This window comes from Anastrepha obliqua, chromosome 2, assembly GCF_027943255.1.
Source record: "Anastrepha obliqua isolate idAnaObli1 chromosome 2, idAnaObli1_1.0, whole genome shotgun sequence".
Classification (NCBI taxonomy): Eukaryota; Metazoa; Arthropoda; class Insecta; order Diptera; family Tephritidae; genus Anastrepha; species Anastrepha obliqua.
In genome coordinates, this window is record NC_072893.1 from 72,131,155 (window position 1) to 72,158,113 (window position 26,959).

The window sequence follows — 26,959 nt, forward strand, 5'->3', positions numbered from 1 at the left end:
AAATAATTGTAAAAAATCTCTTCGTCCTCGGAATAGCCTATTGTTGTAGTTGGAACAACATATATCATGTGTAATTTGTGAAAAATGCTGCTGAAGTGACGGTTCTTGGCTTTATTCAAATCCGGGTCGTTCTGGAAACGACGGAACGACTGGACTGCATCCCGCATTCGTCAGTTCCGGGAATACCAAATATCTTTGAAAAAAAGTGCGTGTAGTACACATAACAGAAGTGAAACTTTAAAGACAGACAAAGGAAGAGGGAGAGACTCGAGAGGGAATGAGAGAGAAAAAATATATATCTAAATAAATTCAAAACATTCGCAGAGAATACAAATAGACAAAATTTACAAAAAAATCCGTTTATTTTATATTTACCTCGTCACTCACTAAATTTTACAACATTTTTAGAAAATATAATAGTACCTACTTATTTAATATATGAAATATTCTATTTAATTATTACTTACATTGTTATCGTTAGATGCTTCAATAGGTACTAATGTTACTATTGGTTAATGATAACTAAAATATGATATATATGTCTTTGATTGTACATTATCGATATTACGAGAAAAAATTGCATCTATTGTAGTTCCGGATTTAGTAGTCGATTTATTTATATTATTATTTATATCTAGACCAAATGTGTCGGGTAGAAAATTTGTTAATTCTACTGCATCATTAGTTGCAAAATTAATGTTTAAATCACCCCCGAGATTTAGCGGGATCTAATCTTCTCCTCTACTGCAAGCACCAAAAGCATTAGCACCAGCGTGACTGTAGACTAATAATATATTAATATATATGGTGTATAAAATATATTATATCGAAGAAGAAGTGTTTTGTCGCACGGTGTAATATTTATGGAATCATATTTGTTTTTATTCCCCATTAGAATGACAATACTCATATATGCTAAATTATTTTAACGAGCTTAATAAATACAAAAAATTTGCTGATTGTTCCAATAGAAGAAACTTTACTCAAATATTTGCACATTCGTAGTATGGGTGAGTCAATTTTACCAGAATAACATAAAATATTGATGACTCTGAAACAATTGTAAACAAATTGATACAATTAGAATAAATAAAACACTTGCTTGCCCTACTTCACATATATACATACATAAACATACAAATATATGCTCATATATTTGAAAATGATATATGATATATTTTCTAGAAATGGTGTTATTAACTAAATAAACCAACAAACTAATTGGCTAAAGAATAAATAATAATTCACAACTGCCTTGTAAATAAATTCATGATAATCGATATGTTTGCGTAGTGAAAGATAAACAAATGACAACAAATTAAACAGCAGTTTGTAAATGACTACAAAATCAAAGCAATTAAGCAAATATAATATCATACCAAGACTGAGTAGAAACCGAAAAAACTGCGCCAAAGCCACTCGAACACAAAGCCATTTTCTTCGATTAGCGCGGCTCTCTTACCCCGCCAAACTGCTATAAATATGATAGTAAAGAGTGATAAATTTAAAAATATCATATTTTAAATAGAAATAAAACAACGAAAATTGAAAGCGGTTGGACAGTTTTTATTCTTTTTGTGTATAACCATTCACGACATTTACTTTTTAAATGTTGGACGCAACCGCACCTTAATTCGGTCATTCATAAACACCAATTTTGCATGACTTCTTGGAGTACTTGAGATGGTATCTCGTGAATAACTTTAGTAATGTTGGCTTCCAATGCCTGAATCGCAGCTGGCTTGTCTACAAGGTAATTAGATTTTACATATCCCTACAAATAAAAGTCCAAAGGTGTGATATCATACGATCTTGCAGACCAATTCACTGTTACGAGACGAGATCAACGAAAAGACGAGGCAGTAAATCCATTATTTCACGGGCTGTGTGGCAAGTAGCGCCGTCTTGTTCGAACTAGATGTTGTGGAAATAACGAGCTTCCGGCATCGAAAGACTTTGGTCGTTTAGCATGGCGCTATAGTGTTCGCCATTTACTGTTACATTTGTGCCAGCCTCGTCTTTGAAGAAAAATAGGCCGATGATTCCTTCAGCCCATAGGCTGCACCAAACGGTTGTTTTCAATGGATATGATGGCTGTTGGTGCATGACTTTGGATTGTTCTTTAGCCCAAATATGATAATTTAGCTTAATGACTTAGGCATTAATCCAAAAATGAGACCCATCGCTGAACACCATAAGTTGGCCTGAGTGCGCGATGAACACTTTTCACAGAGCGTAGATTTTCGCAATGCATTTGTACGATTTGTTAACGTTGCTGAGGTGCAAATATTGTAAATACTGAAAATGTCAGTGAGTACTGAACAAAAGTATGTATTTAGTATGACAATAGTCACGCGTGATCTGTCAAAAAAAAAACCTATTGGAAAAAGTACCTCCAATCTGGACACTCTTTATTATTTGGGAAATAATTAGTAAAAGGAGGCCGGATTTGAGCAAAAATTATTTTTAAAAAATTCTGTCCCAAAAGATGTGAGTCTTAAAATGCAAAGCTTGTTTATTAGGCTAAAAATGTGAGCTGTTTAATTTCCCAACTTTTCCCTGTTTTAGTAAAAGGTGACTTTTGTCTACTAAATAAACTGAGGCTACCCCTAAAGGGACACCGTGTGGAGTCCATAGATACGATTTCTGTGAGTCGTTATTTGAGCTAATGACCATTTCGAAAATGGCGTTTAACAAAAGTTTTGAGAATTGGAATAATTGTTCGCGTACGTGTGTCTCGGCTGAGGGGAAAGTGTGAAGTAGATTTGCAGGAATAAATATAAGCCTAAAAATAAGCAATTTTTTGGTTATGCTATTGTTTTGTAATAGAAAACCAGCTCATTTAAAATATAACACAACAGGAGGGTCGTCTTGTCTATACTTTGAGAATATTATAAATAAAATCGATTTTGAGCGATGTGTGAGTAGATCGCAAGAGGTCATAAAAGTGAATGCAGAACTGGTAAATACATTTTTAACTCTATTGCCATTATATAATTTTATTTCAGAGCAAAGCAGTTCAAATTTGGTCATTACATTTAAATTACCTCGTTTTCCATATGTTAACAACAACAAAACAACTTTGCCATTAGTGTAATTAACTACATGGAAAATTTTTATGTATGCCCTGTTTAACGTAACTGACATTGCAAGGTCCAAGAACGGCAATGTTAAACGGTAATACATCACTCTTTCTGTCCTTCCCTTTCTCTTTTTTCTCTGCCAGTTTTTTTTCGCGTTCTACTGCATAAATACCTATATATATATATATGTATATGTGCATGTTTGCTGTTTCACAGGCTACACACTTAAGGGGGAGGTAGGGTTTAGCGCTAAAAAAAAACACTTTTTTTGTGAATTTTTTACAGAAATATGGCTTAAGATACTTTAATAAAATCAGTTACATGTTATTGTACATCTTTTCAATAAGTTTTTAAAAAATATTAATAATAAAATATTGACAAATAAGCCCATGACAGAGTTTTTTTGGAGATATGTTTTTCGAGAGGTGCTCTGCGGTGCCAATCGGCATTCGTCGTAGAATCATCTGAAACTAAAAAAGTCGAATTTTTCAGTTAAAGTATGACGTAATGCTCCCCCCTACATTAATAAAAATTTTTTTTTTTTCATTTTTGTAGTTTTGGTGGCGAAAAAACGTAAAACGAGCATTTTTGGCGAAAAATTTCGCCATATTTGTAAGTGAAAAACAACCTTAAAAAACAAAAAATAAAAAAAAAACAGTGTAGGGGGGAGGTATTTTTGATTTAGAAAACGTGTGCCAAATTTGAAAAGAATCGGTTGAATAGTTTCGGAGTTGTGATTGGCACCGACTTTTAAGAAGTCGTTTCGAGAAAAACGCGTTTGAAAAAATGACTCTGAGAAATTATCGATGCTCCGCATTCGAGGTAGAGTGCCTACAAAGGCTATAACTTTGAGAGTTCTGCTCCGATCCACTTAAAATTTTGACACAACATTCTTGAAATGATTTACTATAAGATGAGTGAAGAAAAAAAATTTCGATTTTGTGACCCTACCCCCCCCTTAAATGTTGAATTCAATATCACTCATACGCCATGGCGAACCTGCAGTCCCGTGAGTTAAATGATTTGCTGAGTGATTTCATTCAATTTTGATTTTGTACTTTATAGCTTTTGCTGCTTAAGTGAAACGGTAAAATAATCTGATAGTTGCAAGATGGGAATGTTAAACGAAGTTATGGAAAACTTTCATACGGTTTTAAGCACTCAGCAGCCGATGAGAATTGTGCTTGCATTTGGATGTGTATGTTTAAGTATTTAAGTGGTGTCAGGAAGTCAGATGGCTCACCATATTTTCACTGAAATTTACGACATTCATTTCCCATGGCAAATATGTACACATTTCGCTCGGGTTTCTTGTTGTCTACTAGCATACTCTGCGTAGTGTCATTCATCAATTGTATTTTTGCCAAGTTTAATTTATGTCCTCGCGAGTGCCCTTCCACATCAGCCATACATACATATCTATCAATAAAATTGACTGATATAAGACTGTGCGGTGTTTCAAATTTCCGCTCATATGTGTTACATAGTGGTCGCCGAATATGGGTATGTGGGGGTTTTCACGCTTTAGGGAGGGTCGCGATTTTACGGCTGAATCGAAAATTGACTGGAACTATTGAAGTAGGGGAAATATTTTTTATTTAAAATAATGAATTAATGTTAAAAAAATTACATAATAAAGAAATTATAAATGCTCATGAACCAGCTGTTAGGCATTTTTTCGCAATCCCTGTGGTTATTAAACCCAAATTTTAGACTAAAATTCTGCTATCTCAAGCCATATCAATTTTGATGTCTCAAAATCAAATCGAGCTTGGCTTTTGTTAGACTTTTTTACATGATTCTCATGGTTGCTGGACGAATTTACTGAACTTTGACGTTTCAAACTTTTAGAGCTTTCTGGTCACTAGATGTGGTCGCTTATAAACAACTTTGAGTCCTTGAGGAAGTATTTCGTGGCACTAAGAAATGAAATCAATTTTATGAAGCCAAACTTTTGACTCCTTATTTATTCTTCGAAAACCCTTTTTTTGACAGTAAAATACCGCTTGTACGATACGATGGTAAACAATTTTTCTTTGAGCTGCAATAATTTTCTGGGATTGTTTCCATTTGGAAAAAACGGCATTGATTTATATCTCTCCAGAAAATCCGTCTATTCTGCCCAACATGCGAATGCCTCCTTTTCTCTTAGGCATGCTTTGGATCAGGTTAGTCTACAATGCGCACGTCAAGAAATGATGGACCGCAGAGCCAACTTCGAGATAACTCGAAAGACCTAGCCAAACAGGAATGAGTATAGAACTAGTTGCCTCATTAATATATGCCGGCCTTCTATCAATACAGAAGTTGGTATTGCCAGCGGGCATTACCGAATGGGAGAGGTTCCTTCTAATAACTTCTGGCGCAGCTGTAGGAACAAGTAGAAATGGACAGCGTTGAACACTTTTCTTGCTGCCAAAACGTTTACTTCTCTGGATAACTGGCAGGCTTGGAATCGGCAGCCATTCATAGTATTTTATCGCTTATCCAAGAGACGAAGTGGTCCAAACTAGGGGCATAGCAATAAGCCTCCAGACTTCAGTGGCCAACTCTGCGCCCACTACAGCCTAACCTAATCTGACCTGTATTTCCCCATACCATTCATCTGGTGCTGGCATAATATCTGTTGAAATTGATGGATCATTAGTAATTTTGTTATTCCCATCTGAAATTTTATAAGAGGTATATGTTTTGCGCTGGGCTCGACCATTTTGAGGTTCGTGCAATATAAAAGCCATAAATTCCTTACTGCCGTTTCTACAGATAAGTAAAATATTTGCATGTACCATTTAATAGAGCCGTGATTAATATTACACTGTGGAACAAATTCAGGTTAGCAAAAATTAGGTCCATTCTGAGAGTGGCGGGTGAAAATAGAGGCGAAATTAGAAGACCCGTATCGCGCCGTTTGTTTATGTTAGTTCGAATTTTTTTTTAATCGGCCTTCGAAGTTTGCAGTCAAATGCCGATTTTCAGTATATTGTTTATATGGGTTTTCGGCTATAACTCGTCGACTAATTGATATTTTTTCAATCTGTAAAATCCAAATTATTGCTAGAGACCTGTGCAACAATTACAATTTTTGAAAAAATTGATTTCGAAAATTTTTGTGGTACTTATGAAGCAAAATGTTGGAAAAATTATTTTTTTTTCATGTTTTTTGAAGATATTTTCCACAAAACTGGTTTTGAGGAAACATAGAAAAAGAAAATATAAAAATATGGAAAAAATATAATTTTGAAATGTTAATAATGAAAAGTTTTAAGTAGAAAAATAAAATAAATTAAATTAATAATTTGGCCAGCTGCTGTTTAGCAGGCGGCTGTGGATCAACATCACTGCTCTCTCTAATGTCTTGGTCATCGTCATCATCATCAGAGAGATCGATTATTTCGTCCAACAGATATTCTGGATTTTCATCTGTGTCTTCCCCTTCTTCCTCTGTTTCCTCGTCTTCCTCTTCTTCAAAGGTGTTTTTATACCACCAACAAATTTCAGCGAGTATCGCATCTGGAGATTTCTTTCCTCTGTACCTGAAACGAAAATAGTTTTCAATCGTTAACATGTTTAAATTGTGTACTCTGACCAAGATATTAGAAAAATCTAAGAATTCAAAATATGCACACTCTATAGTTACCTTATTTCAAATGGAAGTTTGGTGATGACGTTCGCCTTGCTCATCAGATTCAGTTGGCAACTGTTGAGCGAGTTTTTCAAGATGCTGATGCAAGAGATGAATTTTGTATGACATATTAACCCCTATTTCAGCGAAAGCTGCCAACATGTTTGCAACAGATTGCCTGTAGTTTTCTTCGCGTTCTTTACCCAAAAGTCCTTTGATGCCTGCTTTCAATGCGAGCCATGCATTTAATTCTCGGTCTGTCAGAACTTGCTCAAAATCTTGACGACTCATTAGTTTCCGTATGTCGGGACCATTAACAACCCCTTCCTGAATTTTGGCCTTACTTAGTCTTGGGAAAATGTCTTTCAAGCGGTTGAATACTGCTGGTCTTTTTGCGATACATTTCAAAAAATTTTTAGCAATGCCAAGTTTAATGTGGAGCAACGGCAACAAAATTTTCATTTCAGGAACAAGACTTTCATGTAGCCTATTGTCATTAGGCCATTTTCGCCCAATTCAACTACTCCAGTTATGTTGTTTGTACTGGTTTCTTCCTTTAATACCTTCTCCGTATCGTGAATCCCAATCGCACAAAAAACACGGATATTTTGGACGGCCAGATGCTGTTAAGCCTGATTTTTTCTGAGTCAAACACAAATTTGCAACAATTCCATCCAATTGGTTTTGTGTTATTAGGATTGGGTCCTTTGATGTTTTATAGGATGTACCTTCATCAGGGTTGAATTCTGAGGAGAAATCCATGGGTGTAGCAGCGGTGGTTGTAGTACTGATACCTGTTTGAAGATCAGTACTTCGGTATGTTGGTACTGGAACGAATTCTGAGTACGGTAATGGTAATTGGACACTTGACACTGCTACATAAGTTTTATTCTTTGTTTTCCTTCTATTCAAAGTTTTATTGTAGTTGGTACACCAAAAGGCATAGCCTTCTTCTTTTCACTTTTCCATTGCATAAGACTTGAATAGCAATTAAAGCAAACTTTTTTAGGGGCATAGTTTACGTCATTGATAAACTCTTGCGAGAAATATTGTCTATAGATTTCCAAAAAAGAATCAGTCACATTGCCGCATTTTTCATCGCTTACTATGAAACGTCCACAAATATTACAAAAATGGTTCATTTTACATGTTGGTTCCGACATTTTTAATACAATATATATTATAGAATGTTTTTTTTGTTATTTTTATGAAACTGAAACACTTAACTTAAATCACTCACAAAATGAAATAGGTTCCAAAACAATGAATAGCAAATTTTATCACGACCGAGCGAAAATTAAAAGACATCAGCTTGGGCTGAGTTTCGAGTCTTAACTGAATCTTTATTTTTGAAATTAGTTCGCATGCAGATTGTTAAATTTTTTAGTTCTCATGCTGTTGTAATTTGAAAGTTTCCACTCTTGAAATAACAAGTTGTAAATAATAAGGTCTACATTTGGTCGGTATGAATATTGTGTGGGTCATAGTATGGGAAATGGAATTTTGTTTTTTTCAGTTGTCTGCCGACTTTTGCTAAGAGCACTAATACATTATAACCGTTATTTAATCAATAAATATTACACTTAATTAAACTGTTGTTTTAATCATTGAGATTTCAACACAAATGTTTACAAATATTATTTTAATAGCTATTGATTGTTCCTGGAAATTCCCTTTCTTAATTGTATTCTGGGAATTTCCATTTCCTTAATTATTTTTGGAACATGCTTTCTTCTCGGAAAATCCCGTTTTTAATCCATACTTAGCATTTCCTTTTCTTTAATTGTTTTTGGAATGTTCCTAATTCTTGAAACTTCCCTTTTTAATTACTTCTACCGAAATCGATATTTATTTAATGGTTTTGGGGATTTTTAATTACTATGTGTTTACAAGGAATTTTGGGTTTTTTTACATTAGTTTTATGTAATGGATGTGTGTATATCGCACAAATTTTCGACTGATACTATATTTTTTTCCATGATATTTATGTGATGGATTGAAAACTATATTTTAGATAAGAAAAAAAGCGAAAAACAATGAGTTGCTTGCCAGATATTAAGAAATAATAAGGAAAACGTTAATTTTTCGAACATTTTGTGACTTTCGTCTAAGTAGCTGCCAAAGTATTTAATCCCGTAATTTTCTTTTCAAATTACATTTATTTAAGAAACTGAGAAGCATATTATAGACCACACAAAATGCAAAAAAGACTTAGTTTTGTGGAAAATATTTTCAAAAAACATAAAAAAAAATAATTTTTCCAACATTTTGCTTCATAAGTACCACAAAAATTTTCGAAATCAATTTTTTCAAAAATTGTAATTGTTGCACAGGTCTCTAGCAATAATTTGGCTTTTACAGATTGAAAAAATATCAATTAGTCGACGAGTTATAGCCGAAAACCCATATAAACAATATACTGAAAATCGGCATTTGACTGCAAACTTCGAAGGCCGATTAAAAAAAAATTCGAACTAACATAAACAAACGGCGCGATACGGGTCTTCTAATTTCGCCTCTATTTTCACCCGCCACTCTCAGAATGGACCTAATTTTTGCTAACCTGAATTTGTTCCACAGTGTTATAGAACTCCATTAGCAAGTCAGAGAGATCGACTCCACGAGTTGTATTATTTCGCGACAATAGCTGGTTTTGTGACATCAATAACTTTTTTCCTTTGCGCTCCAACGACGGCAAGTCCGAATTTACTCTTCTCCAACAAATGTAACTAACAACTGCATTGTTTTGTTACCCAAACAAAAAAACTGGTTGACTTCGCACAACATATTGCAAGCTCCCAAGTATTTTCAAATCAGTTTCGGATGTCGATTCGCAATTTCGCATTCGTGGTTTTCCGATAGCACCGATGTAAAAGAGCGACAGAGGTGTACAGCTTGTGTTTATAAGATTTAGAGGCCGAGGATGCCAAATATATAATGTCAGATGTCAAATATGATTCACAATACATAGTCTTGAAAAATATTTATGAAAGGGGAACCGACACATACCATATTTTCTTTGACTTTTAAGTCACATTCGACACCACGAAAAGGAGTTACCCATATGCCGCGGTGTTGAGTTTGGTATCCCCGCATCTGTGCAATACCAGCGGCTCTGTCAGAATTGTGAAAGACTTAGCCATTTGAAACCAAATGAAGTTTCAGACAGAGTGACTCACTGTCGTGTGTCTTCTTTAACTTGATGCCAGGCCCTGGCAATCACGCTGTTAGTTCTGTATTTTCTAAGCTGGATGAAGGGATAAAGCGAATGAGTCTGGTGGTGAGCGAGGGGAGGATGAAGCACCTCCTGTCTTCAAACAAACAGTCGGCCACCCACGTTATGGTTGAATGTTGTGATTTTGAATTAGTAAGAGATCTCGTTTAGTTAGGAACCAGCATTAACACCCATAACAATGTCAGCCTTGAAATCCAATGTAGAATCTCTTTTACCAACAAGTGCTACTTTGGACTAAGTAGGCAACTGAGCAGTAAAGTCCTCTCTCGACGAACAAAAGTAACACTCTACAAGGCTCTCATCATGCCCGTCCTAACGCATGGCGCAGAAGCTTGGATGCTGACAACATCCGACGAAGCGACGCTTGGAGTGTTTGAGAGAAAGATTCTGCGTAAGATTTTGGACCTTGGCACGTTGGTGACGGTGAATATCGTAGGTGATGAAACGACGAGCTGTATGAAGTTTTACGACATAGACATAGCACAACGAATAAAGATCCAGCGGCTTCGCTGGCTATGCGATATCGTCTGAATGGGTATAAACGTTCCGGATCTGAAAGTATTCGATGCGGTACCAGCTGGTCATAGGAAGAGGAAAGCCTCCTTTGCATTGGAAAGATCAGGTGAAGAAGGACTTAGCTTCACTTGATGTGACCAACTGGCGCCGGTCAGCACGAGAAAGAAACGACTGGCGCGCTTTGTTAAACTCGGCCAAAATCGCGCATGCGGTTGTTGTCAATCGAGAAGGTGAACAAGACTTTTTCTTTATCGCAATGTAGACAAGTTTACTTTTTCAATGAGCTCAGAGCTGGATAATATTTAGCATGTTGTTCAAAGGCGATACTTCTAGTAATCCGATCGCCTACAGGTATAACTCCTTCTTTCTAAACTTCCTCCAAAATTTCTTTCAAATTATTATCTAAAAAATCCTTTTTATCACCTTCGCTCTATTCATCAGAATACTCATTACACTAGAATTCCGGAACTGTTTCTTTATGCGCTTCGCAAAGTCTTTACGTGGTTTGCTCATTCCCTCGATTTCAATGTTTTTGTTATCACCGTGATCCGAATTTGCTTACAAGCAACTAATGTAAAAAAATTGGTTTGAAACAGTTCCACTTTTTTTAAATTTTCTATTTAATTTTCGTTTTTTAATTTTTTAGTATTAAAACTGCGTGCTTAGTTTGTTTTTAATTATAATTTATAAGTATTTGTATTTAATTTTTCCTTTTTGTACTAAAGACCCAGCATTTCGCTTTTGGCTTTGGTTTGTTTTTCTACGAACTACAATTAACCAATTCGACGCGTTCTTTAGTGAGTTAGTTCCTTTTTGGCTCAAATAAAACGGGGCTAAAAGCTAAAGCTGCCTATAAGCAAGTTTGAGATCGAAAGAGTAAAAAATCTTGCCTCAGAACTTTCGACTTTTAATCACTTACAAATAGTATTTGAATTTGTTTTTTCCCCCCATAATTCAGGTTTTTTCTACTTCACAAATCATCAGAAACTAATGTGCATGTAAATACCTGTAGTACATATAGACACACATCCATACTTACATGCCCGATTTCCTGTTAATTCAATATTTTGTAGTTTGTGTTTTTGCTCTTTCTCGTTTTCTTGGAACTTACATGTATAGGCAGCCAGCATATTGCAAACGCAAGCACAACCACAACGACCATACGAGTTACACGCCGTTTGCCCTTCCTGAAGAAGCAGAAGAAATGGAAGAAAGAGAGAGGAATGCAAATTAGCGTACAAATCAAATCGAGTGTGTTATGTGAAAGGATGAGGAGGATACGAAAGAAAAAAAAAACAATATTTATGAATGACAAAAGTCCTCACAGAAATTCTTGGTCAAAATTCGCATTGTATACCATTGCGTTGTAATTGGATGCCTTTGTTACAATAAATTGAGCACCCGTGCGGTAAATAAAATTGGTTCATATATACGTATCTGATGTGCGTATCGTTTCTAATTTTAGTAAAGTTGTATAAAAATAACAGATTTAAGTCGCCCACTCCCACTGTGCGGAAATTAAGGGACATTGTAGTTTTTGCCTACTTTATGAATAAATAAATTTGCGTAAGTTTATATTACATATTTTTTAAAAAAAGTTTTTATCAAATGCCTATGCCGTCGGTAATCCGTATATTCGTTACATTACGTATGTATGTATGTATGCCCGTCAAAGCTGTAAAGAAGGACAAAATATTTTTTAAAATGCATACGAAATACATTCATTTCTGCTATGTACAGCCAGCATCAAAAGAAAGTGTACATCATATATTGAGCAGTTTTAATAATACAAAGTCTCAAACTTTTTATAAAATTAATAAAAAAAAAAAATCGGCGAATTCCATCAACAGAATCGTTAGAGAAATTCTGCGTATGCATCTATAAAACTCACCCAATTTTAGTATAACAAAGTGCACGTTTGAAGTGGCTCAATATTTGCTCTAATTTTTGACAATTTTTTTCGCAAAGGTGCTGTGCAATTTCTTCCACATACAAAAATGTCGTTCCTCCAAACAGCGAATGTTGTTTTTGACAAGCTTTTTTATGACATATCTGAATTTTGAGCTTTGCTTTTACCTGTAATAAGTCTGCTTGGGTTGATTACTACAAACTCTTTCTATAATCAAATGCCTCGAGCTCGGCAGGCCGGCCTCAAATGAATGGTAGACGCACGCAGACACTCATTGCTACTCCACTCATTTTTCGACTCGATTTGGAAATATGACCAGAACAGACTTCTGCACCTAGACTGACAAAACTATTGTATCAAGAACCACACTACCCTTTTCCGAAGGTGTTTGATGTGCTAGATCTGAATACAAACTCAGATTAGCTCTAATATTTTGAAGATGGTCCTAGTTAAAAGTGCAAGAACAGGTTTTTGGACTTTATTTGAGGTTATGTAACATCACAAGATTATTGTTTGACAGGTTGTAATGGTCTGTAAAAGCAAAAATCATCAGACTCACAAAATGGTACCAAGAAGAAAAATAAATTAGGTTCTGTGCCGATGGGCAGTTTCCCAAGCATCTTCCAAGCGGAGTTGTATGCCATCTCTCTATGTGTAGAGATAAACTTAGACAGAAATTTCCGGAATGAGCGAATTGCCATTCTAAGTGACAGTCAGGCGGCACTCAAGGCTTGAGTGTATCGAGAAACTGAATCTACTAGGAACGGACATTCACAACCGACTAATTTGGGTTCCAGGACACAGTGGCATAACTGCGAACGAAGTAGCGGACGCACTGGGGAAAGAGGCTGCCGTCACTCTGTTAACAGGACCCGAGCCCTTTCTTTCTATAGGACGACACACCATTAAGCACCACGCCTGGCGTAGCCCCATAGTTTGGCGCCAGCAAACCTCCTTTAGCCCTAGCTTATGAGCGAGGAGCCCCAGCTTATGAGTTAGGAGTTAGGGCTAAAGGAGGTTTGCTGGCACCAAGGTATGGGGCGACGCCAGGCGAAATCCTCATTGGGAGGGTACAACCAAAAGGGGTTTAAAATACTCATAATCCTAACCAAGAAAAAAATGAGAGTACTCACGGGTATTCTCACAGGCCATTGAAGACTGGGCTGTCATCTGTACATGATCGGGATATGGTCCACTGACCCTTATTGTTCAATCGATCAATGCGATCAATCCCAGGAGACTCCAATGGATCTTTTCCTTGAATACAGCGCCATTGAGTAGAGAAATTTGAGACATCTCGGCCATTTACAGTCAGAAGAAAGGCACATACGCTCAAGCCAACGCAGTTCCAACCGGAATTTAATAAGGGAACTGTGCCTGGATTAGGTATTGTGAGCAGAGGCCACAAAAGACCATGAGGTCGAAGTGCAAACCTAGTAGCAAATCTATCCATCTATCTATGTCGCCGGTAATATCCGACAATATCACTCTCTTGCACCACAGCAACAGTTTATTTTAAGTCTGTATGTGACCTTAATGTCCTTAATGCAACAGTCTCGGTATAACATAAGTGCATAGTAGGGACTGTCTAAAAAGGGCCTGCAGGGGGACAATTGATATTTCTAGAATACCGAAATGTAAAATTCGTTAGTTGTTGTTTACATGGGAGGCAGAAGAGGCAGCGCAAACTAGTCATTGTCTCCCTGAAGAGTTGTGACAAGCTAGCACGCATGCATCTAAATACACCCAAATTTGTTGTCAATGCGGTGGCAATGTTGTCCGACATTTTATATGTACATAGGTGAGTACTACCAACATCCACCTAAAGTTTAATTGTAAACTGCATGCTATTTCTGCATTCTAATTCTAAGAGACTTGTCAACAACATTGAAATCGACCAAAGGGAAAATCCTTTACATTTCCATTTGCAAAACTGGGGGAAAATTGTAAAATTGGAAAATATGTATATGCGTGCGTGTGCTAGAATGTAAACTCAATGCTGTCTTTTCAATGGAAAATTATCGAAAACGAAATTTGGTGACAATTTTGAAATTTGAAAATTCCTATCCGAGCAAACGGGTAAATATGCATCCTACGCTTCATCTAAGAATTGAGAGGGAGGCAGATTCACCGCCCACAAAGTCAAAGGCATAGCTCAGACTAATATGAAAAGAAGTAAAATAAGAGAAGTTCTCAATAAACAAAAAAAGAATTTGATTCATTTGCCATAAGTGAAGCTTGGGCCTGAGATAATTTTTTGTGCAACAGTTTAGAAAAACTTTGACATTGTCACATTCGGCCCAATATGCGACGCTTTAACAACGCTGCTCACAAACTTCATTGCGACAAAAACTACCTAAAGAATGTACAGAATTGTAAGACAGGTCTTACTAAAGAACATTAAATACAAGAAGCTGGAATTCTAAGTCGTTCTTTTAGTAAAACTGGAGAGGGACATTTTTCTATGGAAAAGTCGAAATGGGATTGATGGAATTTAGGTTGGAGCACAGCCTCAAGTTGTTGAAGTAAGAAGCACCCAGTGATTTTAATCGTCTAACTGCCAAGCCCTGACATTTACAAACAAACTGCTCAACAGTTTCCTTTTCTGAAAGGCCGCCACAGCTCCTGCAATAGGGGTTAAAGGGGGGGACTAGAGAAGAACCATATATTGAGTCGTAGAGCTCTTTCGAGCACCTGGAGCACTCAAAGTTTCAGCCGCACCTTAACTAAATCCCAAATACGTAAATTGTCACAGATAATTGCTTATCAACAGCAGGACGCCTCCCCACAACCTTCGAACTGCAAATCTGTACAAGGTAACGATTGACAAACAAGAGATGGCTCGATAGCTCAGGTAGGCCCAAAGCCTCTCAAAAACAAGCTAAAGTGAATGAATATTGGCTGGACAGCTCTGAGCGCACCAAGAATAGATTTACTTCTCTAGAAATTCAAGAAAAGGGATATCCTAAACCTTGAAAAAAACTTCAAAGCTCCGCCAATATTTGTTAACAAAGTTAACAACATTACTTCACTAATGAAGCTCCTAAAGGAAGTTGGTCAAAATATAATACAACCATTTATCCCAGAAGCTTAAAAATTATTTTCACTCTAGTGGAGGGAAAACAAACGTAATTCCACACTTACAGTGTGCCACTTAAGTCACCATACTTTTGTTATATTTGCACAAAATAACGGGGATTTTTGAAAAATGTGTGCAGTAATGAGTAAATTCATTATAGTTGGCGTCTTTTGCTTGAGGTGGACAAAATATTCGATTTTTATAGACAAAATGCATCGAAAAGAGTTAACACTCGATGATCGTGGAAAGATCCTGCATCTCTACACAAAAGAGCAAAAATCTTATGCAGAACAACGCTCGATCTCGAACCGGATAAGGCGCTGATACCCATGCCCATAGCCACTTGTAAATTACTTATAGACAGGGAAACCATCAAAAAGGTAAATACAATCTGGCAAAACCTCACAACATGGGAACTAAGTAGACAGAAATGGCCGAACTGGAAGAGCGGTCGATCGAAGAACTTGCTAAGATTTAACAGAGAAGCTATAAGAAAAATGATAGGTCTATTAACTGGTCATTGATTAATAGGCAGCCGCGTTAGAAGGTTAGGACTCCCGTACTTCGATTTTTGTAGAAGCTGTCTTAATACAGAAGAAGAGGAAACAGTCAGACACCGTTTACGTGAGTGTGAAAGCCTAGCTATGAGAAGGCTGCGCACTCTTGATACGGCATTTCTAATCGATGTAGCGGACATAGCCCATCTAAAACTAACGAAGCTCTGCTCGTTTATTAAAGCTACCGGATGGTTTGAAAAGGAACACGTAGAGTAAGAATAAGCTCCCGTGGTATCACAATGGACCTGCGAAAGGTCTAAGTGTGTCTTTATGACAACCACCCCACCTACCTACCTATGGGTAGAACCAAATCCACTATTCAGACTGTCATTGGGCGATTCAAATACGAAGGGTACATTAAAAATAACAAAAGATTCGGCCGGCTACCTGCACTTTCCGATCATGACAGGTGCACAATAAGGCATCTGGTGTACAAGGATCCATTTTGTAGCGCAGTGCAGATTGCGTCAGAGCTAGGTCGCAACATTGACAAGAAAGTGCAACCGGAAACAGTCCGTAGAGCAATAAAAACATATAACTTTAGGTCCTACATTCCTCGCAAGAGCCGCACGTAAATTTAATTAATAGGAGGAAGCGCTTAGAGTTTGCCAAAGCGTATATGGACAAACCAATTGACTTCTGGCGGAAGGTTATCTTCTCAGATGAGTTAAAGTACAATATTTTTGGCTCAGACGGGCGTCTCCGCGTATGGAGGAGACCAGGAGAAGCTCTAAATCCAAAAAATACCATAAAAACCGTAAAACACGGCGGCGGAGGTATTATGGTTAGGGGCTGCATAGCTGGAGTCGGAAATTTGGAATTTATCGACAGAGTGATGGAACAATACGTATATATTGATATTGTGAAAAAAAAATATGAAGAGCAGCGCCGAAAAATTGGGAATAGATTCCGATTTCTATTTTCAGCAAGACAACGATCCTAAGCACAAAGCAATGAACACCAGTCTGTACCTCGCGTAGAACACTCCACACCTTTTGGAGACGCCTCCACAGAGCACGGATATCAATCCGCTTGAACACGTGTGGAATATGTTGGAAAAAATAAGAAAGCACCACATAAGCAATAAAAGCCTCCAGCAAGAGGCATTGTACCAAGAGTGATGCCGCTTGGATCCCAATTACATTGAAAAACTGGTGATGTTAATGCCAAATCGCCTCAGAGAGGTGATTTAGATGAAGGGTTATACTATTTAGATACTAAGCTAAACGTTTGAAATTTTGAATTTGATTTTTTTTATTTCTTTTTAAATGGAATGTTTGACTTCAGATTTGTAATCAGCGACACTAAATACCTTAGGAACACTGCACTTTTCATTATATCTTATCTTGGGTGTAGATAAGTTCCTATGTTCATTTTTTTTCTCTACCCCCGTAGACATAAGTACACCCCCTACTCTAAGGGTGCATGCGAACAATTTGGGTTTGGGCTTATTTCAAAGAGCAAAGTTCAACCTTCAATTTCTGACAATAACGAAGATCGTAGCACGTTAGGGTTCTGCTCCACAATTTTTGAAAAATGGCCAAATACGCTATTTTTAGGGGTTTCAACCCCCTTTTTCTCGAAAACCTGATGTGATGGAAAATTTTTGAACTTGGATTCGTGCTTTGCGCGAAAATTCCCTTCGGGGTCACTAGGTCCCATCTTATTCGCAAAACCGATGCAGGGCAGTGTAATATGCCTGCCTGCCCTCGAGAAGGATATATAGTACAGATGTAGGTGTGAATTGCCGCGGAAACGGCATGCTCGGCCGAAAATTCCAAAAATTAATTTCCATAATTAAATTTCTTGTCGCATGCGTCAGCACGCATGACTCTAGCGGATTCCTTAAAATACCCAGGAATCAAGTGATTGATGGGATTTAACGGATGCTCATTCGAATTAGCAGCTGAGTGATTTTACACAGATACTTGCGGCTACATACAAACACACATACACCAACATATGTTGTTACACAACTTAATGCAATGCCCAGGCACGTTTCTCTACTGCTGCTGCTGCTGCTGTGTTTATACCTGAAAATCCGATGCGGATAAATGAAATAACGAAGGACCTGCGAAACATGGCTAGCGGATGTTAACAACTCACTTTGGTATTTCATTTGTTTTCAAGTATGTGCGACACAATACGTAGCGTGCGTATGGCTATGTTTGTGTGTGAATTATAATTAAATGAAATGAGCAAAGTTGAATGCTTAAAAATTCAGCTTTTCTTGCTTGGCAGTTTGAGTTGCCACGTCGCCATTTGCTTACCTCGATTCCGCTGACGGTTTACAGCCAGGCGCGCTCTTCCATAGGCGTGCCAACATGCACATATACAGAAAAAAGATCAGCGTCAATGGTGTGACGTAGGACGATGCACAGAAGGACACCTATACAAAAGTAAGAGAAGAAGTGGGAGAAATGGTTAAAAATGAGCGTGGGAAAATTAACTTAAATACTGAAAATTATGATTTCTTTTTCGAGGCGCGAGTGTAAAAATTTGTATCGTTCGAAGGGTTGTGCGAAAATAGAGTAATTTTTTTTATGTTGAAAAAAAAAATGTTATACTTTTTATAATTTTTAATATTAATTATGTCTATGGATAAGTTCGTGCGGTTTTACAACAGATGGCGTAACTTGATTATTATTCCATCGATCCACATTTCCAAACATTCATTGGAGAGCTACTGTCGTAAGGCACAAACGTCAGTATACGTTTTTTATTTGAAGCGTAAACAACAATATTTTTACCACTCTTGAAAATGTCGAATTTCGTGCCAAATAATGTGTTTTTGCGGGGAATTCTTTAATATGAAGAAAAAAGCAGCCGAAAGTCATCGTATCTTGGTGGAAGTTTATGGTGAGCATGCTCTAGCTGAGCGAATGTGCCAGAAGTGGTTTGCACGCTTTAAAAGTGGTGATTTTGGCCGCGCCGCCAAAGTTCATGGATACCGAATTGGAGGAATTGCTCGATCAAGATCCGGCTCAAACGCAAGAAGAGGTTGCAAAAACTTTGGGAGTTGATCAATCAACCATTTCCAAACGTTTAAAAGCCATGGGAATGATCCGAAATTCAAATTTCGAAAAAAACCGCACGAACTTATTCATAGACCTATTAATTATAATTGAGAAAATGTATATCCGAAAAAATTGGGGAAAAATGCATACTTAACAAAAAAAAGTTTTAAAATTTTCCATATAATTTTTTCTAAACAATGTTTTGTTTGTATCAGGTGGTTTTAAAATTGAAAAAGATGTTTAAAGTATTAATTAATCAATAATACATTTTCCTTCATTATTTACAATGACTTCCCAACGTTTAGGCAAATTTTTAATTCCCTGCTCAAAAAATTGTTTGTCCTTGGAGCCAAAATACGCTTCGATATACCTTTTTATAGCTTCTTTTGTGGAGTAGTTCTTGTTACTCATATGGAATTGAAGTCCACGGAAAAGGTGATAATCACAAGGCGCAATATCCGGAGAGTATGGTGGATGCGGCATTAGCTCGCATCCGAGCTCGTTCAGCTTGCTTCGTGTTTCCCTTGCGGTATGAGGTCTTGCGTTGTCGTGGTGAAATAAAAGTTTGCGTCTATTCACTAAAGACTGTCGATTTTTGTTAAGTGCCTCATTCAGGGTTGATAGCTGATGGGAATAATAATTTATCGTCTGGTTTGGTTCCAGAAGTTCATAATAAACAATACCGGCCATATTCCACCAAATAGACAGGAGACTCTTTTTGGGGTGAAGGCCATCTCTAGAGGTCGGTTCTGATGTTTCATCTTTATCTAACCATTGACGTTTGCGAACCGGATTATTGTAAAGGACCCATTTTTCATCACCAGTAACGATACGGTTCAAAAGACTTTCATTTTCAAGCCGTTGCAGCAGCTGAGTACACACATTCACTCTCTGCTGAAGGTTGGCGACGGAAAGTCTATGCGGAACCCATTTTCCCAGCTTTGAAACTTTTCCCAACTGAACCAGTTGCCTGTGAACTGTTCCCTGCGATGAATTTAACCTCTCAGCTGTCGAACTGTCAAATTTGGCTTAGCTTCCACGAGTTCGAGCAAGGCGTCGGAGTTAAAGACTTCAGGACGACCAGCGCGCGGGGCATCCTCCACGTCGCAGTTACCACTTCGGAATTTTCAAAACTACTTTTGCGCAGTCCTTACACTCACGATATTCTCTCCGCGAACAGTGTTGATTTCTGCAGCAGCAGTTGTTGCATTTTTACCACTTTTATAAAACAAATACAAAATATGCCTCTTATACGCGTTCCAAGATTCCATTTTATTTTTTAACAACACGTACTTCTATCTATTCTATTAAAATCACTTGTTGAATACACAATATATCAAAGAAAATATAAATAGTTCCGTTATATTTCGCGAATAATTTTTTGTATGCAAAAATCGTACAAAAGTGAAATTATGGGTAAAATACTCACGCACTTATGGACTGACCTGATACATATACGTACATATGTAGTACATGTGCATACAAATAATGTTCTTGTTTTAAATACATATTTCTTTACCAATCAAAATTAATACTCGTAATATACCTTTTTTTGCACTTTCTTTCAAATAAATTTTTGTTCCACAAAATATTGTTTTTTTTTCAAAGAAAAAATCAGTAAAATTAAGAATATTTGCGTTCAAATTTATGAGTAGTCCTGTATATATCCGTGGTATATTAATTTTGTTTATTATGTCTTAATGAAGGCGTTTCGGTGTATAAACTTGTATATCGAATAAAGTGCGAAATATTGGTTTACGGTAAGCCAATTTCTTGAGTTGCAGTTTAAGGTCATACCAATAAAGTAATGGTTTCACCCTATATCCTCATATAGTCTACTGCTATGCGCTAAATTAGAATTTATTCTTATATGTTTTAAAAATTACGACTCATTAAAAATTTCACGCCTTTGGGCGGTGACACGCTCTCCCAATTTGTATAGAACTGAGTGTCACAGCAATAATGAATATCATATAAAAAAGGGAATTTTCATCACGGAAAGTTGAATTGTTTCTCTCATTTTCTCCGTAACATTTTTGGGCTTCAATATTTTTATTTATGTACACACCATACTATATGTAGATCTTTTCAACAATATTCGTCGCATATCATTTTATATCACTTTATGACTTACAATTCCGAATTCTTATTTGCCTGTTTTCATTACCGATTTATTGTTTTTCGATTACATTGTTCTGGCGCAAAATAATTTCGTAAAATATACAAGTGCACTTTCCGCATATCATATTTCCCCATACAAGTGTGCGTTCCTACACAATAGCGCGGCCAAGTTTTATAAGCATCCGCCCGCATTTCCATATGTGAGTGCTTATTCCACTTTACTGTTTTTGTATTGTTGCACTTTCCAATTCATTGCATTCGCCGTTTTCCGTTTTAACACCGAAGCGTTGACGATTGTTGTTGAATTTTGTCCTTAGTTGAAAATTTATAGCATGATTTATTTTTATGCTGAAATATGTGCACACACATACGCACGTACATTTGAAGTAAAAAATGCGTCGCTTTTCAATATTTTGCTTAAAATTCTACCTCTGCGATTTCTAGACAAGGCTTTGAGCGCGATGAAAAATAGAATAGCGAAGCTTCATTGTTCATTTTTCAATGAGTGCTTTTCCAGGTATAGAACTGCAGTGGGAAGTCGAGTTCACAAAAGAATTATTATTATTATTATTTACTATTTTATTTTCCGCTTTCTATTAAAAGTTAACATTGCCAGGTCACTCAGTGAAAGGAAACTCTTCAAGTGTCTCATCCATTCAGATTAACCTTTAAAAAATGCATGTTAAATTGAATTTATTTTCGTCATACAGCTTCAGATTTTTATATAAAAGATTTCATGTTTTGTTGCTGTGGAACTAAAATGTTATGCGATTTTAAACTGAACAGCGAGGAATTCTGAAGTTTTTTTATTCGGCAACACCAGAACCTGATTAGAGGTTTGCGTTTTGTCATAGAGAAATTTATGAATGAGTAACGTTTGTGGATGGTGCCTAACTATGCTTATTTGTGAGTGTTTTGGAATTCTAATGACCTTCGATTCTTATGATTTTGACTGCGGCTAACAATATCCAGTTCACATGATATGTTCCACCCAGCCACACTTGTTCTTCCAGTGTTAATTAGATATGTGCCTTCAAAAACGATATTCCGAAATAATCAGATTTTTACTTTCTTCGGAGGAAAGCTGCGGGAAAATCACATCGAATGCTTGTGGTGATGCGAAGTGAATATAAAATATTTCAAGCATCCCATGCAGAGAAATATGTAAGTATGGGCAATTGAACCCAACGTCCACCAGGTTAAATTGTATTGAATGAGATACACTGTTCAACGTTTTAATAATCAGCGAGTTTTTATCTGGTATTAATTTCTAAAACAAGGGGAAATTACCATAAAGCAGAGCTAGCAATAAAAATTCGTCGAATGTTTTTTACTTTGCTGCAAAAATGCCAAGAATTTCAAAAAAGCAATTGAAAGTAATTGTCTTTAATGGCGCTGAGCAAATTGTGCGAAGAATATGGGAAACTGTTTAGGTGGGAACCTCTACACAATGCAGGTGATTAATTTGGCGCCACCTTATATTATTTTAAATAAAATATAATGTATAAATATATAATGTATCAATACATAATCTTAAAGTAACAAATTAGTCGATTTTCGTAGCGCTAATGGATTTGTGGCTTCGAAGTGCTAGGAAAAAGTGAAAAATCGTAAACAATTCTTCTGGGGATACATCACAAAATATCTCCTGCAACAACCTCTAAACTACGACTTTCGTAATTGACTGTTGTTGGTTGGTTGGTTGGTTTAAGTGGTGATTCTTCCAGAACCTAACTAGCGCTTCCGCACCATTTTGTTGCCACATCCTCGTTACCAACTTGTTTAACAGTTACTTACAGCAAGACTATATCCAATCTGTGCGGTTTAGGAAACTTATTAGGTTGTTGACGTCTATGCCAGATAGTTGCACGAGACGCTCGAGAACAGCGGTTTGCCCAGGGTTGACATTCTGTCCTTCCATAGGGCAGGACATTCACAGAGGAAATGAAAGATTGTTTCCTTTTTCTGCGGTTGTTTACAAGTATGACAGTATGTGTTGTGAGGGATGCCCATTTTGGCTGCTTGTTCTCTGATAGACCAGAAGCCAGTTATGACTGCCGTTAGTCTACAGGCGTCCCGTCGTTTCATGTTTATCAATGTCGACGATTGCAGGCGGGCCATAACGTTCTGATAATTTTGCATTTCGTCTGGTCTCTCCATCTACAATCTGCGATTCGGAGGTATTTTAGGGAAATTGCACTCTTGACTGCACCTAATGGGGTGAATACCGATTCTGCAAGAACGTTATTCATGGCAGATCCCCCTCTTGCCAGTTCATTGGCTTTTTCGTTACCTTCTATGTTCCGGTGTCCCGGGACCCAAATTAAGGTTACTTTATGGTTTTCACTCAAGGTGGTGAGGCTATGCCTACTTTGCTCCATCACTTTAGAGGTTATTGTAGCCGATTCCAGTGCCTGGATTGCAGCTTGGCTATCCGAAAGAATAGCGATATTGCCCTTAAAAGAGAAATCCGTGCTAAGTAGCCTACAAGCTTCCCCAATTTCCAGTACTTTTGCCTGGAAGACACTGTTGGTATTAGGGAGACGCACAGATTTTTCAGTTCCAAGTCTGTGAGAATATATACCAGCTCCAACACCACAATCCATTTTACTGCCATCTGTATAGACTGTAGTGTCGAAGTTGTTTAGTGAGAGTCCCTTATTCCATTCTTTCCTAGATGGAACTTTTGTGGAGTCTCCAGGACTTTCTTTCCGTCTATTCTACTGGGGCCAAAGGGTCTTCCAAATACCAAACGAAGTAATCGAGCTCCATCTTTTGTGCGCTTTCCTGCGAAATAAGTGGTGCAATTCCCCTTTAGCAACAATCAGGGAAACGCCGATGATCGGCTAGGAAGTTGTTGTTGTTGTAACAGTATATTTATACTATACCCTGTCAGTGTATTGTAGATCACCGGTAGTCTTCGCCTAGCTCGTTTAACGGGAGGCCCAGAGAGCGAGGAGTGCTAGATGAGCGGGTTTGATGGGGCATATGAAAAGGTGGTTAGTGTCGTGCGGAGTGCCTTTACATGCTGGACATATGTTTAGTATGGCGGGGCCAATTCTGGATAAGTAGGAGTTTAATCTGCTATAGTATCTATAACGTAATTATGCCAAGGTTATGCGGGACTTTCAGGGAAGCTGGAGCTTTGCGTCTACTATCCGATGTCCTGGAACCCAGATTAGAGAAATGTTGCCTGCACACTCCAAGATATTTGACCTCCTCCTTACAGGAGTTGACTAGTTTGGATCTGTACCATGGCATCAACAGAGCCTCAATCTGACTTGACTATCTGAAAAAATGTTAATATTATATCTCCTTCACTCTCACGTTCTAAGGAACAGGATCGCAAAGGCTTCTGCCCGAAAAACACTAGCAGTATTCGGTAGTTTAATAGAAAAAGATAAATTCGCTGATTTAGAGAAAACCCTGCTCCGACTCCCGATTCCACCTTGGAGCCATCAATGAAGACAGATATGCTAACTTCGATGCAGATTTTCCCCTCGTTGCAATCCTAACTACGTAGAAAGATAGCTTTGGTACGATCCTCGAACTCCACTTTGCGGATAGAGAGATGTGCCCGAAGTTCAGAGAAATACGGCGTTAACCGCCTGAAAGTGTTACCATGTCCATTGAGAGATGGTCTTCACAGGCCAGCCTCTTTTAATGTGATTGCAATTTGAGCAGCGAAGGAAATAACGTAAAAGCAACTGGGGCAAGTTTTACATGCTCCGGGATGCCAATACATGCAGTCCTATACATGCAGTTTAGTGATATTATACAGCAAACCAGGCGCCCATACATTAAAATTGGCAGAACCACTACGTTGTACATCCAAAGAACGACCTGTGGCTTGAATCACCATTTTTTGCTGAACATAGATCTGCAGGAGTAGAAAGCAATAATGCCCTTGTTTACCCCGATTTTCAATGTGTAGCTTCCAATGGAGCTTTATCTGTTGTTGCCAAGAAAAATGCTTAAAATTCTTATTTCTTTTTCATTGAGTTATTAAAAAAAAAGGAAATCTGGCATGAATTTTCGCTTCATTCGCATTCGCAGGGGCGTACACTCCTACTTCGGCAAATCCGGCAATAAATTTTACACCTAAAACTTTTACTGCTTTTAAATGATTAGCTGCTTATACCGTTAATTTAAAGTGAAATCTCACAAGCTGTAAATTACTAACTAGGGCGATAAATAAACATTTATATAAGCACATATACTTACGCACATATCGCGCAAGTCATACACAAATTTTAACAAACCGGAAGCTAGTCATGCCGACTTATTTCACTTGTCAGCAAATTCTTTGCAAAGTTTATATGCAGCATGTGCTGCTTTTGTTGTTGCTGTTGCTGTTGCTGTCGAATGCAAACTTATAAATATTTATACAAAAGCTATATGAATTTATGTTGAATGAAATGACAACTGCTGCTCGACTGTTGGAGTGGAAATATTTACGCATATTTCCACTACGAAAAGTTTGACGATAAACTTCTGGAAATCTTAATGCTAAGAGAAATGTGGAATTTTGAATAAAGCAGATAGATATACACCTGTGTTCACACAAATTGCAGTGCTGTATAATGCAATATTTTGACTATTATTTTTTTTTTTGCTATATTTTTTTTTAAATTCAGTTTGTGCCACAACCAAAAACAACGAAACTCAACTTTTGAACCATTTTAAAAATATTTCAAAATTCAACAAATTTCCATCGAAATTTTATTTTTTTCATTTTATTTAAAATTTTTAGAAAAATTTCACTTATGCAGTTTTATAGCCAATAGCATTTTGGTATAATAAAATGCAAGTTTAAAATCTAACCGGGCTCGTGTTGGTTTTTGGAAATTTTTTTTTGCTTCGAGCATTCGTTATATTGAAGAAAATGCCCTCTCAAATTCAGTCAACGAAAAAAACAAAGCGAATTTGGAGTCACTGGAGAACTGAATAGGTTACAAAACTGAATACTCGAAAATTTTCTAGAATCTGAGATTGAAGGGTTTGAAATTTTGAAGAAATACAATATTTTTTTTATACAAACTTTGAAACTTTAACTTATGTCAGCTGATGGCCTTGATTTAGTGCTGTTCTTCCTGATATTTTCTGTATATTCATATGCTTAAAATAACACATGATTCTGATTCTGATTAACATATGTATGTAAATATATGGTGTTTATTATACTATGCTGAAATTCAAATCTGAAAAAGGCGAGCCCAGAAGTACCGAGAGATTGGTAACTCCTAAAATACTCAGGCTAATAAGCCCATTGTATTCGAAGTTCTGGACAGTAAAAGGGTTAATAGTCGAGGAGGAAAGAAGAGAAGTGACAGAAAGAAAGAGATAGGATATCATAGAGACAGAGATAGCTAGTTCTGTGAGAATTTTCTATATTCTGAAAACATCTTCTAGTTTGAGAGAACGAATTTTACTCTTTCTCATGAAATCGGAACCCAAAATTCGTGGCTATTCTCTAGCAAAGGCAGAGTAAATGCTCAGCGCTATCCGGCTTTTCTGAGCATGACAGGCAAATCGGGTCTCAATGATTACAATGGTGGTCATATGCTGACCACATGGGTAGTGTCCAGTAATAATACCGGCCATCAACCGAACCTCTTCTCTACCAAGTTTTAGAAGAAAGTTCAACAGTTTTCTGTTTAGGCTTGTCACAAAACACTTCGAAGTTCTAGACCGGATCATCTCTTTGGACTCTAAATTGCATACATAACCGCTGATCGAATTCATGAAGTGTCAGTATGTTTGTGTCATAGGCACAAAAACTAGTTTCGAACAAAGAGCAAATACATATCAAATTTTGTT

General features: G+C 37.0%; 1 protein-coding gene across 1 annotated transcript in view; it reads right to left on the minus strand.

Moving 5' to 3' along the window:
* The window catches only part of LOC129238461 (allatostatin-A receptor), a 71,952-nt gene that overhangs the window by 12,649 nt on the left and 32,344 nt on the right, over positions 1-26,959 (minus strand). The window contains exons 4-5 of the mRNA XM_054873486.1: positions 18,272-18,390; positions 11,568-11,643 (exon numbers count right to left, since the gene is read on the minus strand). Of these exons, the coding sequence (XP_054729461.1) occupies positions 11,568-11,643; positions 18,272-18,390 (195 nt within the window). The remainder of the gene's footprint in view (positions 1-11,567; positions 11,644-18,271; positions 18,391-26,959) is intronic.